General features: G+C 40.1%; 1 protein-coding gene across 1 annotated transcript in view; it reads left to right on the top strand.

The window, feature by feature from the left end:
• The window catches only part of LOC126234959 (rab3 GTPase-activating protein catalytic subunit), a gene marked incomplete at its 3' end in the record, with an annotated part of 492,900 nt that overhangs the window by 63,413 nt on the left and 411,471 nt on the right, over positions 1-18,016 (top strand). The window contains exon 8 of the mRNA XM_049943698.1: positions 6,723-6,895. Coding sequence (XP_049799655.1) covers positions 6,723-6,895 — 173 coding nt within the window. The remainder of the gene's footprint in view (positions 1-6,722; positions 6,896-18,016) is intronic.

Raw genomic sequence — 18,016 nt, 5'->3', positions numbered from 1 at the left:
GCAGCTCCCATCTATGTAATCCAGAGAAGCTGGTGTAGGTGGCAAGGATCCAGATGGCACAATTTGGGAAGCAGCCTTTTAAATTGTTCATGGCTTGCTCAGCAGGTTGTTCTGCCACAGGGTAATCAGCTGTTTTCTTAGTCAAAGTTTGGTGCTCAAAGTCTGAAGACATCAAATGTTGTCAACTAGTAGGTCAGTCCAGCAAGTTCTCAGTGTTTACATCTTATGTAGGTAGAAAACACACAACAACTGGCCATTGCTGGCCTAGAATCCCTCAGTGAGTAAGGGACATGACTTGGAATAAGTGATCCTTGCCACTGGGATGGTGGCAACACTGCCTTTGGCAACAATATCAATCAATGGTGACATAATCTGAGAACTTCAGCTCTTTTTATTTATTTATGCTCATTACACATTACATTTGCTTATACTGAGAGTGAGGTAGCAGTCTCTGCTTCATGCATTGATCATCTACAACAATTTTTGATCCCCCTGTACATTACTCTAAAATTCTTGAAAGTGCAAAAAAGTGTGTGTGTTTTGGGTGGGGGGGGGGGGGGGGGGAGGGTGGGCATGCATAGAAACATGAAGATTAATTGGGTCATAATGGATTCCTAGCATTATGGAACTATTGCCTTCCTGTTTTTGTTAACCGTATGTGCATCCATCTTCCCATTCGTGTTTAATCCCAGCAAGAGCTGTCAGTCCGCAAAGAAAAGCTTTCTCGTCACTGATAGAATGCCCAGCACCATCTTACTGTGAATTTGTTCAGTTGTTGCTGTTACTCAGGAAGCAAACATTGGCCTCACCCACTGTGACCACAGAAAGGGGAAACTACTTTTCATACAGTTTTCAACAGTTTTCCCTGCCTTCAGATGTATTTTGTGATAACTGCACTATTATTGCAGTTCTTACATTGCTCAGCTGTAGATGAACGTGGCACACAAGTATTGCAAATACGCTTCCTGGATTTTTGTTTGGCTAACATTGTGCAATTCCCAAAGTATTTCATTGAAACAGTTGGTAGACATCATCAGGTGGTGGTAGTTGCTGTCATCTCTGCTGCAAAATGTGACTGGTAATACATGGTGGCATTAAAATTTATGGGGGCACAAGGAGGAATTACACATGCATGAAGAAGCACTCACAATTGGACAAAAGTGGTGTACATTATGCCCTCTTATGAAAGCTGGCGAGGGGCCTTCTGCGCATGTGCAGAGGACAATAGGTGTGTTGCCAGATGTTGCTGTAGTTAAGAGCTAAATTAACTCTCTGCAGTGCACTGCAGTGAGTCAGAAATCAGAGATTCTTGTTTCTCCCATTTTAATTTTATGGCAGCAAGTGCTGTATTCGAGAAATGATTAGTTGAAATCTTACAACTCTGTTGATAAGATGGTCTGTCGTGCAGATATTTATGGTCTCCTTGATAATACAAGCCAAGAATGGTGATGCTGAGCGTAAGACTCTTCATTCTTGTCGCAAGATGTGTACGATGAGGTAACAAAAGTCATGGGATATGTGACGCTCATACACAGATGGCAGTAGTATAGCATACTCGAGGTATAAAAGGGCAGTGTATTGGCAGAGCTATCATTTGTACCTAGATGATTCCTGTGAAAAGATATCCAATGTGATTGTGCCTGCACAAAAGGAATGAACAACCTTTGAATTTGAAATAGTGGTTGGAACTAGACATATTCAACTTGCCATTTCTGAAATTGTTAGGGATCCAGTATCTCCAAATCCACAGTGTCCAGAGTGTGCCGAGAATACCACATTTCAGGCATTACCTCTCACCATGGGCAACGCAGCAGCCGATGGCCTTCACTTAATGACCGAGAGCAGCAATATTTGCTTAGAGTTGTCAGTGCTAACAGACAAGCAACACTGCATGAAATAAGTGCAGAAATCAGCGTGAGATATACAGTGAATGTATCTATTAGGACAGTGTGGCTACTGATGTGAGTGCCTTTGCAAACAGCATGATATTGCCAGAGCACCTCTCTTGGGCTTGTGACCATATTGGTTGGACCCTAGACTACTGGAAAACCTTTTTGAAAGGCAACTGTCAACAGCATTAAGTAATGTATAAAACACATATTTGAGCTATCAGAAACCCAAATACCAGCTGGTTCCAGTCTTATACCGTCTTCATGGATAAGGATTAAAATGGTTGCAGCCACCCTATTACATTAGTCATTACTTAAAATGTGTAGTGCATGCCATGAATGTCAATATCCGACACAGAACTGTTTAGAAGCAAACGTAGCAATATTAAATATACACAGAGCAGTACTCATATGTTTGCCTCTAAAAATTGTGTGTAGTATATTGACATGGCATTAACTACACATTTTAAGTAATGACAAAAGTGATATGGGGGCTTAAACCATTTTAACCCTTATCGTGAAGATGATCCAAGACTGAAACCAGTTGATATTTGGGTTTAAAATAAAAGCAGCTGATGGTTCAAATATGCATTTTATATGTACTGGAAACCCATGGCCTGGTCAGACAAGTCCCAATTTCAGCTGGTAAGAGCCATGGACCAAAATTGTCAACAAGGCACTGTGCAAGTTGTTGGTGGCTGCATAATGGCATGGACTGTTTTTACATGGAATGGACTGGGTCATTAACTGAAAATGGTTATGTTTGGTTAGTTGGAGACTGTTTGTAGCCATTCATAGATTTCATCCCAAACAACAATGGAATTTTTATGGATGACATTGCACCTTGTCTTTGACCCACAATTGTTGGCAACTAATTTGAAGAACATGCTGGACAATTCGAGCAAATGATTTGGCCAACCAGATCACTCTACATGACTCACATCAAACATTTATGGGACATAATCAAGAGGTCAATTCAGGCACAAAATCTGGCAACACTTCTGCAATTATGAATGGTTATAGAGGCAGCATAGCTCAACATTTCTGCAGGGAACTTCTAGTGACTTGTTGAGTCCATGCCACATCAAGTTGCTGCATTACCCTAGGTGAAAGGAGGTCCAACATGATATTAGGAGGTATCTCATTTTTTGTCACCTCAGTGTATTGATGATTTATCAGATTGATTCAAGTGTGTGTGTGTGTGTGTGTGTGTGTGTGTGTGTGGATGGTGTTCAACATGACGTTCTTGCATAGTTAGGAGTGTAAAATGCCTAGGCATTTATAAACTGGGGCAAATAAACGCTTGGACAAATGCCCAAAATTCATTTATGCACTTTAAAGATTAATTGATAAATAGCACTTATAAAAAATAAAAAATTAAGCTTATATTGTGTGTTGTAGTGGTTGGGTATCCAAGCTGAAAAAGCTGCTTGAGACTTAGGGGAGAATTATTAATGGAAATAGACTGGACTGTAAACATAACTTTTTATATCTTTAATGAGGTCAGTTCTTGGGGTAGTACATAATAAAAAAAAAAAGGAAAACACTCAAATTTAAAAATAATTTTTGAAATAAATATAGCTTATATTAAGTAGCAAGCTTGTAGGTAATATTTTTAATTATATTATACTACTGACAAAAATTAGAGTAAAAATGGTTTATCCATAATAGATTTAATTAGGTATGTGTCATGTTCTGATTCTGATTCCACAATCCCAAGAATTGTCAATTCTCTAGGATTTGGCTAGTATGAGAATCGAATGATTTCAGTATCCTGGGCATCGATTCTATGTTATTAAATCTACTTTATGTTAATGTGCTCATTTTATCATCACAGCAGTACAGTCATATGGAAGTAGATAATAAAGCAGCAAAATATAAAACTGTAGTCTGTCTCAAATGTTGCTACATGTGACAAAGCAATTGTTTTTTCTCTGAAAACAGTTTCAACATTTAAGAATACATTTGTCATCAAGAAACATGTGTGAGCTGATTAATACATTCAGTAATAATTTTGCTATCAGTAATCATTCTTGAATGATATTCAGAGATTTGATACAGATTATAAAGTGTGTTACATTACAAAGTGGTGACCTAAGGGCAAATTTTGTGTGTGTGTGTGTGTGTGTGTGTGTGTGTGTGAGTGAGTAAAGAAAAAGGATATTGTAAGTGATAAGCAGCTGTCAGCAACATTTGCCTTTCCTTGGTACAGCAAGTTGGAATGCTAGTTAAAAAAAAAAAAACAACTTTCTTCTTTCGTTTCGTTCCTTGTAATAAAGGCAATATATGACATACATATGTTTAACTAACTTTTAATATCTAGAGTATCATCCCATCCTTTTTTGTCATGGGTAAATTACATATTCTAGCAGTAAAAACATTAAAAAGTACTTTTTTTTTATAAATGCCCAGATTTTGGGCATTTAAAACTGCTTTGGGCAAATTCCCAAGCAGATGCCCATTTATAAATGTCCTGCCCACTGGGCATTTGCCCAACCTACATCACTATGCACTATGCACCATGCAACATTTCTGCCCAATTTAAGATTTCTCACACTGGCATGGGATCTTTCATACACCACATTTTCTTAGACCAAGATCATTTTTGGCCGAACATAATAAATTCCTCAGTTTTGGTGCTAGATGAAAAACACACTTCATGTTATGTTTTTTTAGAATCCTTTCTGTTCTTGAAGACATGCTGCCAAAAAATGGCAAGAAGGAGTCCACTTCTTCTGTTACATTCCTACATTGAACTCGCTTTGATTGGAATGTGTTATGTGCATGTTTATCAGAATAGCTGTGTTGTTGGAACGCTATTCTTAGATGTTGCAGTTTACCTGGCAAGCTGTCATGTTTATTATAAATCTCTTCTGTTTCCTTCTTGTTAGCACAAGGTCCCACTTCTTTGTATTAGGCCATACTCTTATACAGTTTATTCGCAAATGTCAAATGCCTTCCATACTTGTTCTTTCACACCATCAAATCACCAGCAAGCCATGTTGCTGTCATCTTGTCTCCTATGCTCATGCCATTATATCACCCATCATTATTCTGAAGAGTAACAGAGATAGTACACTTCGTTATTTCAAACTGATTCTCCCTCTTCATAACATGGAAACATCTGAACATTACAGTAACAGGCAGGTACAAACTGATTGACACACTCAGCCATTTATCGCAATGCACCTAATATTTATCATAATCTCTTACCCCATAGAGGAGATCTTCTATAAAAAGTTTCTGACGGATTCCATGTACGACGTCCCCATCTGGAATACCAATAAATATTTGGCATGTTCATCTTTCCTCAAGAGAGAGACTTTTTCAGTGAAGATAGTATTGTTTCTCATGTGCTCATCCAATTATTTCATTATTTTAGGTCTTTCATAATAGGTGTTTATCTGACAAAGATGCCCTTGGGACATGAGTTTATGTGTAAATGAAATAAAACCATTTCACTCTTATACAAAAGTAAATTTGAAACAGACGAATGTGAATATATACACTGAAGAGCCAAAGAAACTGGTACACCTGCCTAATATTGCATAGGGCACCAGCGAGCATGCAGAAGTGCCGCAATATGATGTGGCATGGACTTGACTAATGTTTGCGGTAGTGCTGGAGGGAATTAACACCAAGAATCCTGCAGAGCTGTCATAAACCCATAAGAGTATGAGGGGGTGGAGATCTCTTCTGAACAGCGTGTTCCAAGACATCGCTGATATGCTCGATCATGTTCCTGGCTGGCGAGTTTGGTGGCCAGCGGAAGTGTTTCAACTCAGAAGAGTGTTCCCGGAGCCACTCTGTGGCAACTATGGACATGTAGGGTATCGCATTGTCCTGCTGGATTTGCCCAAGTCTGTCGGAATGCACAATGGACATGAATGGATGCAGGTGATCATAAAGGATGCTTACGTACGTGTCACCTGTCAGAATCGTATCTAGACATATCAAGGGTCCCATATCACTCCAGCTGCACATGCTCCACACCATTACAGAGCCTCCACCATCTTGAACAGCCCCCTGCCGACATGCAGGGTCCATGGATGCATGAGGTTGTCTCCATAGCCATACACATCTCTCTGTTTGATACAATTTGAAATGAGACTCTTCTGACCAGGGAACAAGTTTCCAGCATCAACCGACCAATATCAGTGTTGGCGGGCTCAGGCGAGGGGTAAAGCTTTGGGTAGCACAGTCATCAAGCATACAAGAGTGGGCCTACGGCTCCAAAAGCCCATATCGATGATGTTTCTTTGAGTGGTTTGCACACTGACTCTTGAGGGTCCAGCATTGAAATCTGCAGCAATTTGCGGAACGGTTGCACTTCTGTCACGCTGAACAATTCTCTTCAGTTGTCGTTGGCCCCATTCTTGCAGGGTCTTTTTCCAGCCACAGCAATGTTGGACATTTGATGTTGTACAATTTCCTAATATTCATGGTGCGCTCGTGAAATGGTCATATGGGAAAATCCCCACTTCATCGATACCTTGGAGATACTGTGTCCCATTGCTCGTGCGCCAACTATAACACCAAGTTCAAACTCACTTAAGTCTTGATAACTTGCCACTGTAGCCACAGTAACTGACCTAAAAACTGCACCAGACACTTGTTGTCTTATATAGGCATTGCCGACCACAGCACCATATTCTGCCTGTTTCCATATCTCTGTATTTGAATGGCCATGCCTGTACCAGTTTCTCTGGCGCTTCAGTGTATCTTTTCCTTGAATTTTGGTATATATTTGTGTGCTGTAGCAGTAAGCATAAAATACCACATTGAATGTCTATAATGCAAAGCAGCTTATTATTTTTCATTGTTTGTTATCAGGAGCAGTTACTGAATATCAAATCAGCACCTGTTGACAGCTTGGTCTGGAGACTTGCAGTTGTAATGTCACATGTTGTGCACACACTCGGTGGAATACGTGCAGCTGCTTATCTGTGGTTCGAATTCACACAGGAAATGCGTTATCGGTGGGATAAGTGCATCCTCATCCCAGGGTAAGTAACCAAATCTGGTAGTTTCCTACTATTTCTTGATTAAAGGTACCATCTTTCTGTCTATGTGGACTAACATTAATTTTGATGTAATATAACATTAATTTTAATGTTATCCATGTGTATGTTTCCATATCTTTCCATATCATGCTTTTATTGCTTTATGTAGCTGAAATGATGTTAAATGCAATTAAGTAAAACTTGATTTTGTTTTGTTCTACTTTGTGGTAACTGTTTAAAATTTCGTATTTCTGTCTCACTTAGCTTCATCTTGAAATTACTAATAAGAAAGAAGGCAGGCTTGTGTTATCCATATCTGCCAGTAAAGTTGTGCAGTATGCTTACATTCTTTATATATTTTGTTCTTATATATTGAAAACGAGAAAGAAGAAACTACACATATAATGTATCCTATTAAAAGGCATTATGTCCCTAGTTACATTTATGAGTTGTTATAATTTTTATACATGCCTCCCTTCCCTACCTACCTAATCTTCTATCATTACTTTTATTTCCCATAGATAGGTAGTGACTCCACCTAAGTACATCGTAGTGTTGTGGGAGGGCAGAAATATGAAAATGATAAGAAAGAAAAAGTCTCACTGCTCCAGTTGTGCACAACTGAATAAAATGTGCACACTAAACTACCATACTGTAAACAAAAGAATATAAGGAAATCTATGTCACAGTTGAAGTTACCTCCTGATACATCAATGTGAATGTATACCTGTATAACACAAAGAAATTTTTTGGGGTGTTAATTCCAAAAGTGTTTTCATGATGCCAGGAAAAGTGTATAAGTTATATGTTGCTGTAGAGGTAAGCAAAAAACTGAAAAGTGATTTTTGTTACCTTTTTTACTCTAACGGAATATGTTTCAGTGCCAGCCCTTTTAAAAGGTATGAAGGCTGTTCAATAAAGAATGATCATAATTTTTTTTACAACACACTTTTACTCATGCTCATAATTTTGATAGTCCTTCTCAAAGTAGTCTCCCATGAATGCAATGCACTTGTCCCAACATTTCTACCACTCTTCAAATACATGCTGCAAACAATTTTTTGAGAGGTCCTTCAAAATTGCCTCCGCAGCATTCACCACTGCTTCTGTTGCTCGATAGTGCCTCCCACAAAGGCATTTCTTCATGTTAGGAAGTAGAAAAAAGTCACTTGGGGGCTAAATCCCGACCAAAGGGAGGGTGAGGGATGTACTTCATGTTGATTTTTGCAAGATATTCAGCAACAACATTGGCATTACGCGGCCACGGAATTTTCGTGGTGCAGCATCCAGCCTGCTTCACAGAAATGTGGTCTTTTGCGCCTGATGTGGACTTGCAATGTTTTCAGGATATCCCTGTAGTACGCTCCAGTTATTGATGTGTGTGTAGGTACAACATGCTGATAAACCATTCCATGAATATCAAAGAATGAGATGACCGTAACTTTCCCAGAAGAAACAACCACTTTTGCTTTTTGGGGGGTTGGTGATGGAGATTTCTAGACTGAGCTTTGCTGTTTGCTCTCAGGATCAAAGTGATGTAGTCAAGTTTCATCAGCAGTGATTACATGTGAAAGAAACTCCGAATCTTCTTCTAACATCAACTTTAAGTGCATGCATAACTGCACGCGAATGTCCTTTGGTTTGGGACTCAACAGTCTTGGACCCCATCGTGCACAAACACGTGTCGTGTAATTTTTGTGTCACCAATGTGTGGGTGGCACCCAGTGAAATGTTCGGTATTTCAGAAAGTGATCTTAAGGTAATTTATCGATTCTCTCTCACAATGACAGCAGCAGTGTTGATGTTTTCTTCTATAAGAGCAGTAACTGGAGCACCGGGTCCACCTTCCTTAGAAATTGATTGTCTCCCCTCTCTAAACATTTTAAACCACCTTCGAGCTGTGCTGTAGGGAAGAGCAGACTCCATAGGCCTCCTGTAACATTGTATAGGCCTCAGCTGAAGATCTGTTGAGACGAAAGCAGAATTTCAAAGCCGCATATTGTTCCTCATGTGTTATGTCCATTGCAGCAGTAGGCAATACTGAACATGTCTGACCTTGCCTGCCTCCCACAGGTGGGAACCAGGAGTCACAACAGTGAAACTACTGCAGTGTGTTTATTGCACATTCAGCTAACAGAATATCATAAGATTAAATTTTAGTGCGAGAAATTATGGCCATAAAAAAGTATGATCATTCTTTATTGAACAGCCCTCATATTTATCAGAAACTAACAAGGAGCTATATGTTGACAGGAAAGCCCACTTTAATCAACCATACTAAAAAATGACAATTTATTGCTGCAAGGACGTCCTAAGCATATCATTAAACTAATGTTGGTAACCCTGTAAGCATTGGAGGCATAACCACTGAATAATAGACCATCCAGCTGTAAGATACATGTAATTTGTTTTGTGTGGCTAAGAGTACCACCACATTATGATACATGTATATGCACACCTACAAATATTTGTAAAGAGTTAAAGACTGAGGTACACAAAGATGAGACACAAGAGGTGAAGTTTCATTAATGCCTCATTGTTGTCTTGTTCACCTTCCAAACTCCATCAAGTGAAAATAAATCTTAAAATATTCTTCAGTTTTATTCATAAAGTCTATGATAGTGCCACAAATATGTATCATAGTTGCCTCTCCTGATACAAGACTCCAAGAGTTTGTCCTACTGTCTTTAAAATGGAAATCGGTTCTTAAGTGGTGCTACTTTTTCTTCCCAGTGAAAAAATTACTTGACGGTCTTCAAAGAGGAACTCAAAACAGTTACCTCTTGTTGGGAGCATGTAGGGGAACTGTGGATCAAGTATAGGTGAATAGTTGACTAGGCACTTGATACATGATGCTAGAAAGCATAGTAACACATCTCACTTTCCTTTTATTATATTGATGAAAGATGTAGATGTGAAAAATGTGACTTTTGTTAGCATTAGAGTAAAGAGCATCTACTATGCCTGGGTTTGTTGTAATTTATTTGCAGATAGGAGAAAGAAAAATGCAGGTACAGCAGAGAAAGCGACAGTGGATGTGTAATTAGGTCTGGCCAATGAGGGCACTTTCACTTGACCGTTGTGCTTTGGGAGTGCTGTGGACTCAAAAGAAGAAAGGGGCCAAATGACAATGGCCAAACACAAAAGAAAATGAGTGCTGTTAGATAGACTCCATGCCATTCTGTCTGGAGTTAAGTGGTTTTGGTTAAGCATTGAAGCATCATGTATGTGTATATTGTCTGAAAACCTTTTTTAGTTATCAGTTGTTGTGAGCTGATAACTTATTTGAATATTATTACAGAAACAGTGTTTTGTGATTTTGTAGAGAGTTATTTAAATGTAGAAACTCTCTTATTTTATTTCCTCTCATCCGTGTCCTTCACTTAGGGCACCACATGAAGTGGTTTTTCTTATGGGTTGACTTCAAGTGGTTGATATGTTGTGAGATACCCAGTCTTTACTCGTTCCCATGTAGTAACAGTTACCATCTTTTCCGTTGCCATCACCATCATGTTTTTTCTTGATTTTGTGGTCCTGCTACACAGTGTCATGTACTTAACCACGGACTTTGTTTCCAATTGCAGGGGAGCGAGGACTATAAGAGAGCTTCTACATTTGAATAACTTACTACAAAATCAAAAACATTGTTTCCATAACTCTTTCATATTCAAATAATTTATCAACTCACAACAACTGGTAATTAATAAAGCTTTTTAGATAATATGTTTATAAATGATGCTTCAATGCTTCACCAAGCTCATACTTAACTTCAGATAGCATGGCACAGAGTCTATATAACAACATTAATTTTCCTTTAGTGCTTGACCATTGTCACCAGGTCCCCTTCTTCTTTGGAGTCCACAGCACCCTCAAAGCATGACTGCAAAGTGCAAATAACCCTCACTGGCCAGTCCAAATTACACGTCCATCATCACCTTCTGCACTGTGCCCGCCATTCTCTTTCTCATATCTGCGCATAAATTCCAGCAAACCCAGGCACAGTAGATGCTCTGTACTCTACTACTACCAATTAAAGTCACGTTTTTCACTTGCACATCTTTCATCGGTCTAGTAAGAGAAAAGTGAGGCGTGTTGCTATGCTTTATAACAACATGTACCATTACAATACATATCTAGTAACACAGTTCACTATGTGAGGGAACCTCCATTGTATACAGTCACTGTGAACGAGACAATAAAGAAACAATAACTACTGGCATAATAGGGGTAAAACAAAAAATACGACTATAGATAGAGAGGTACTGAACTAAATTCGTTTGGCTGTCAAGAGGACAATGTGTGAAGCTGCCATAGCCAAAGAAATTTTGGTCATAAGTAAAGACTGTCTGTGGCACTCATTTAGTAAAGACTGTCTGTGGCACTCATTTTACTGTCCAAACACTCACAGATGACACAGGGACTGAAACTGAAGGTAGCATGTTGTTGTTGTTGTGGTCTTCAGTCCTGAGACTGGTTTGATGCAGCTCTCCATGCTACTCTATCCTGTGCAAGCCTCTTCATCCCCCAGTACCTACTGCAACCTACATCCTTCTGAATCTGCTTGGTGTATTGATCTCTTGGTCTCCCTCTACGATTTTTACCCTCCACGCTGCCCTCCAATGCTAAATTTGTCATCCCTTGATGCCTCAAAACATGTCCTACCAACCGATCCCTTCTTCTAGTCAAGTTGTGCCACAAACTTCTCTTCCCCCCAATCCTATTCAATACCTCCTCATTAGTTACGTGATCTACCCACCTTATCTTCAGCATTCTTCTGTAGCACCACATTTCGAAAGCTTCTATTCTCTTCTTGTCCAAACTGGTTATCGTCCATGTTTCACTTCCATACATGGCTACACTCCATACAAATACTTTCAGAAACGACTTCCTGACACTTAAATCTATACTAGATGTTAACAAATTTCTCTTCTTCAGAAACGATTTCCTTGCCATTGCCAGTCTACATTTTATATCCTCTCTACTTCGACCATCGTCAGTTATTTTACTCCCTAAATAGCAAAACTCCTTTACTACTTTAAGTGTCTCATTTCCTAATCTAATCCCCTCAGCATCACCCGATTTAATTTGACTACATTCCATTATCCTCGTTTTGCTTTTGTTGATGTTCATCTTATATCCTCCTTTCAAGACACTGTCCATTCCGTTCAACTGCTCTTCCAAGTCCTTTGCTGTCTCTGACAGAATTACAATGTCATCGGTGAACCTCAAAGTTTTTACTTCTTCTCCATGAATTTTAATACCTACTCCGAATTTTTCTTTTGTTTCCTTTACTGCTTGCTCAATATACAGATTGAATAACATCGGGGATTGGCTACAACCCTGTCTCACTCCTTTCCCAACCACTGCTTCCCTTTCATGCCCCTCGACACTTATAATTGCCATCTGGTTTCTGTACAAATTGTAAATAGCCTTTCGCTCCCTGTATTTTACCCCTGCCACCTTCAGAATTTGAAAGAGAGTATTCCAGTTAACGTTGTCAAAAGCTTTCTCTAAGTCTACAAATGCTAGAAACGTAGGTTTGCCTTTTCTTAATCTTTCTTCTAAGATAAGTCGTAAGGTTAGTATTGCCTCACGTGTTCCAACATTTCTACGGAATCCAAACTGATCTTCCCCGAGGTCCGCTTCTACCAGTTTTTCCATTCGTCTGTAAAGAATTCGCGTTAGTATTTTGCAGCTGTGACTTATTAAACTGATAGTTCGGTAATTTTCACATCTGTCAACACGTGCTTTCTTTGGTATTGGAATTATTATATTCTTCTTGAAGTCTGTGGGTATTTCGCCTGTCTCATACATCTTGCTCACCAGATGGTAGAGTTTTGTCATGACAGGCTCTCCCAAGGCCATCAGTAGTTCTAATGGAATGTTGTCTACTCCCGGGGCCTTGTTTCGACTCAGGTCTTTCAGTGCTCTGTCAAACTCTTCACGCAGTATCTTATCTCCCATTTCATCTTCATCTACATCATCTTCCATTTCCATAATACTGTCCTCAAGTACATCGCCCTTGTATAAACCCTCTATATACTCCTTCCACCTTTCCGCCTTCCCTTCTTTGCTTAGAACTGGGTTGCCATCTGAGCTCTTGATATTCATACAAGTGGTTCTCTTCCCTCCAAAGGTCTCTTTAATTTTCCTGTAGGCAGTATTTATCTTACCCCTAGTGAGACAAGCCTCTACATCCTTACATTTGTCCTCCATGCATCCCTGCTTAGCCATTTTGCACTTTCTGTCGATCTCATTTTTGAGATGTTTGTATTCCCTTTTGCCTGCTTCATTTACTGCATTTTTATATTTTCTCCTTTCATCAATTAAATTCAATATTTCTTCTGTTACCCAAGGATTTCTATTAGCCCTCGTCTTTTTATCTACTGAGGGATGAAGTAGTGAAGGCAGCAGAGGTGCTGCCTTCACTACTTCATCCCTCAGAGCTACCCATTCTTCATCTACTGTATTTCTTTCCCCCATTCCTGTCAATTGTTCCCTTATGCTCTCCCTGAAACACTCTACAACCTCTGGTTCTTTCAGTTTATCCAGGTCCCATCTCCTTAAATTCCCACCTTTTTGCAGTTTCTTCAGTTTCAATCTGCAGTTCATAACCAATCGATTGTGGTCAGAACCCACATCTGCCCCTGGAAATGTCTTACAATTTAAAACCTGGTTCCTAAATCTCTGTCTTACCATTATATAATCTGTCTGATACCTATTAGTATCTCCAGGATTCTTGCAGGTATACAACCTTCTTTTATGATTCTTGAACCAAGTGTTAGCTATGATTAAGTTATGCTCTCTGCAAAGTTCTACAAGGCGGCTTCCTCTTTCATTTCTTCCCCCCAATCCATATTCACCTACTATGTTTCCTTCTCTCCCTTTTCCTACTGACGAATTCCAGTTACCCATGACTATTAAATTTTCGTCTCCGTTCACTACCTGAATAATTTCTTTTATCTCGTCATACATTTCATCAATTTCTTCATCATCTGCAGAGCTAGTTGGCATATAAACTTGTACTACTGTAGTAGGCATGGGCTTTGTGTCTATCTTGGCCACAATAATGCGTTCACTATGCTGTTTGTAGTAGCTAACCCGCACTCCTATTTTTTTATTCATTATTAAACCTACTCCTGTATTACCCCTATTTGATTTTGTATTTATAATCCTGTAATCACCTGACCAAAAGTCTTGTTCCTCCTGCCACTGAACTTCACTAATTCCCACTATATCTAACTTTAACCTATCCATTTCCCTTTTTAAATTTTCTAACCTTCCTGCCCGATTAAGGGATCTGACATTCCACGCTCCGATCCGTAGAATGCCAGTTTTCTTTCTCCTGATAACGACGTCCTCTTGAGTAGTCCCCACCCGGAGATCCGAATGGGGGACTATTTTACCTCCGGAATATTTTACCCAAGAGGACGCCATCATCATTTAATCATACAGTAAAGCTGCATGTCCTCGGGAAAAATTACAGCTGTAGTTTCCCCTTGCTTTCAGCCGTTCGCAGTACCAGCACAGCAAGGCCGTTTTGGTTAATGTTACAAGGCCAGATCAGTCAATCATCCAGACTGTTGCCCCTGCAACTACTGAAAAGGCTGCTGCCCCTCTTCAGGAACCACATGTTTGTCTGGCCTCTCAACAGATACCCCTCCATTGTGGTTGCACCTACGGTACGGCCATCTGTATCGCTGAGGCACGCAAGCCTCCCCACCAACGGCAAGGTCCATGGTTCATGGCAGCATAGCAGAAGTAAAAATGCTGAACTTCATTTTAAAATATTCGTTCTGCCTTTCAGTTTACTTCTTGCACCACTACAAAGATGAATGTTTTAGATATTACAATGTACAGCCACACACAAATGTGGCACCTGTCAGAAGCCTGAATAACCATCTTTTGCGGTGCAGACTGGTACAAGACATACAGGGAGTCAGTGATGTTCTGGAAGGTACTGGCAGGGATATGGAGCATGCCAGCTTGAGTGCTGTATGGTAAACTCACCCTGGCACTCTTTGAACCACTTACATGCACTATGAGCTTGTGTCCTGCTGTTAGAGGCCATCATGTTGAGGAAAGACAGACTGCATGTAAGGGTGGACATGGTCCTCAAGCACAGATGCCTACTTGTTTTGATCCACTGTGACTTCCACAACGATAAGGTCACCCAGGGAATGCCCTCTGGCCTGGACCCTTCTGACAGTTGTTGCAGGTTGTATGCTTTCAGACGTTTTAAACCATACTTGAACTGCTGACGGCCTTGGGAGAGCCAATCCTGACAGAACTCTGCCATCTGGTGAGCAAGGTCTATGAGACAGGCGAAATACCCTCAGACTTCGAGAAGAATATAATAATTCCAATCCCAAAGAAAGCAGGTGTTGACAGATGTGAAAATTACCGAACTATCAGTTTAATAAGTCACGGCTGCAAAATACTAACGCGAATTCTTTACAGACGAATTGAAAAACTAGTAGAAGCCTTCGTAGGGGGAGATCAGTTTGGATTCCATAGAAATATTGGAACACGTGAGGCAATACTGACCGTACGACTTATCTTAGAAGCTAGATTAAGGAAAGGCAAACATATGTTTCTAGCATTTGTAGACTTAGAGAAAGCTTTCAAATTCTGAAGGTGGCAGGGGTAAAATAAAGGGAGCGAAAGGCTATTTACAATTTGTATAGAAACCAAATGGCAGTTATAAGAGTTGAGGGGCATGAAAGGGAAGCAGTGGTTCGGAAGGGAGTGAGACAGGGTTGTAGCCTCTCCCCGATGTTATTCAATCTGTATATTGAGCAAGCAGTGAAGGAAACAAGAGAGAAATTCGGAGTAGGTATTAAAATCCATGGAGAAGAAATAAAAACTTTGAGGTTCGCCGATGACATTGTAATTCTGTCAGAGACAGCAAAGGACTTGGAAGAGCAGTTGAACGGAAGGGATAGTGTCTTGAAAGGAGGATATAAGATGAACATCAACAAAAGCAAAACGAGGATAATGGAATGTAGTCGAATTAAGTCAGGTGATGCTGAGGGGATTAGATTAGGAAATGAGACACTTAAAGTAGTAAAAGACTTTTGCTATTTAGGGAGCAAAATAACTGATGATGGTCGAAGTAGAGAGGATATAAAATGTAGACTGACAATGGCAAGGAAAGCATATCTGAAGAAGAGAAATTTGTTAACATCGAGTATAGCTCCTGGGTCAGGAAGTCGTTTCTGAAAGTATTTGTATGGAGTGTAGCCACGTATGGAAGTGAAACATGGACGATAAATAGTTTAGACAAGAAGAGAATAGAAGCTTTAGAAATGTGCTGCTACAGAAGAATGCTGAAGATTAGATGGGTAGATCACATAACTAATGAGGAGGTGTTGAATAGGATTGGGGAGAAGAGAATTTTGTGGCACAACTTGACCAGAAGAAGGGATCGGTTGGTAGGACATGTTCTGAGGCATCAAGGGATGACAAATTTAGCATTGGAGGGCGGCGTGGAGGGTAAAAATCGTAGAGGGAGACCAAGAGATGAATACACCAAGCAGATTCAGAAGGATGTAGGTTGCAGTAGGTACCGGGAGATGAAGAAGCTTGCACAGGATAGAGTAGCATGGAGAGCTGCATCAAACCAGTCTCAGGACTGAAGACCACAACAACAACAACAACACCATACTTGCCAGTGACCATCTGTCTGATGGAGCCTAAAACATGTTTCATCTGAAAAGGCCACTTGTGCCACTCAGTGGATGTCTAGTTGCAGTATTGGTGCACAAATTCTAGCCTTTGTCACCGATGAACTGCAGTCAGCATGGGTACATGAACCAGGCGCCTGCTGCAGAGGCCCATATGCTGCAATGTTTGCTGAATGGTCGTTGAGGAGGCACTGTTGGTAGCCCCTTGGTTCATGTGCATAGTCAGTTGCTCAACAGTTGCATGTCTATTCACCCATACACATCTCAACAACCGTTGTGCATCCCTGTCATCTGTGACCTATTGTACATCATGGTTGCCTCAGGGTTGGGTTTGGATAGCAGCATTTTGCCATGCACAGTGTATTTTAACAATAGCAGTATACAAATGGTTTACAAATGTAGATTTTAGGAAAGCTTCTACCATCGACATTATAACCGATGAAAATTCCCTTTTGGATGTCAGATAAATCGCTCTGTTTCCACATTGTGACAACCATTGTACTGTTCTCCACATCTTGCTGACACACTATATATACTGTCCACTGCTAGTGCCACCATCTGCTGTCTGTGAATGGTTATTGCCCATTGATGTCAAAGATAGGTGGTGACAGTATTGTGACTGGGCCATGTAGTTTTAGTGGCGTTGAGAGACAGCTAAAATTGCTACAGTTAAACAGTGCTCTGGAGTCATATGGGCTTCCTGACAGTTTCTATACAGAGTTGGCTCCCATTTAACCATAATGTACCGTAGATCCCTTGAACACGAAATTGTACCCAGTGACTGGAAGGAAGCACAGACCACCATCTACAAGGGGGCAGCAGAAGTGAATCAAAAAACTGCCACTGAATCCCACTGACATTCATCTCTTGTAGAATCCTAGACCATATTCTGAGCTCAAACATATTGATGTACATTGAACAGATTACCTCCTCCATGTCACCCAGTGTTAATTCAGGAAACATCAGTCATGCGAAACTCAACTTGCCCTTGTGTCATATGACATCCTGAGAGCCATGGATCGAAGAAATGAGATGGATAGACTGACTTCAGGAAAGCGTTTGACTCACTGCATAACTGGTTTTTACTAACAAAAGTATGATCATATGACCATTAAACAAAATTTGGGGCTGGGTTTATTTTTGTCACAGAGCATGTAGCACATTGTCATGGCTAGCATGTTTCCAACAGAAGTAGAATTAACTGCAGATATGCCCCAGGAAAAAATGGTTTTGTTTGAAACTCATTAATCATAATATTAGTTTTTACAGCTCCTAGTTACTGTCCACTCCTATTATGAATCTTAAATGTTGACACATTTCTTTTTTCCATGAGGCTTTTCCCCATCAGGCATTTTTACCCCTTCCCTATACTTTTCCCTGGTTATTTTTTCCAAATGGGAAATTAATTTTTAAGCTGCTCTGATGAGTCAAGACTATT

This window comes from Schistocerca nitens, chromosome 2 (genome assembly GCF_023898315.1).
Source record: "Schistocerca nitens isolate TAMUIC-IGC-003100 chromosome 2, iqSchNite1.1, whole genome shotgun sequence".
NCBI classification, from domain to species: domain Eukaryota; kingdom Metazoa; phylum Arthropoda; class Insecta; order Orthoptera; family Acrididae; genus Schistocerca; species Schistocerca nitens.
The sequence above is the reverse complement of the archived record's forward strand: the minus strand, read 5'-3'. Positions and strand labels throughout refer to the sequence as shown.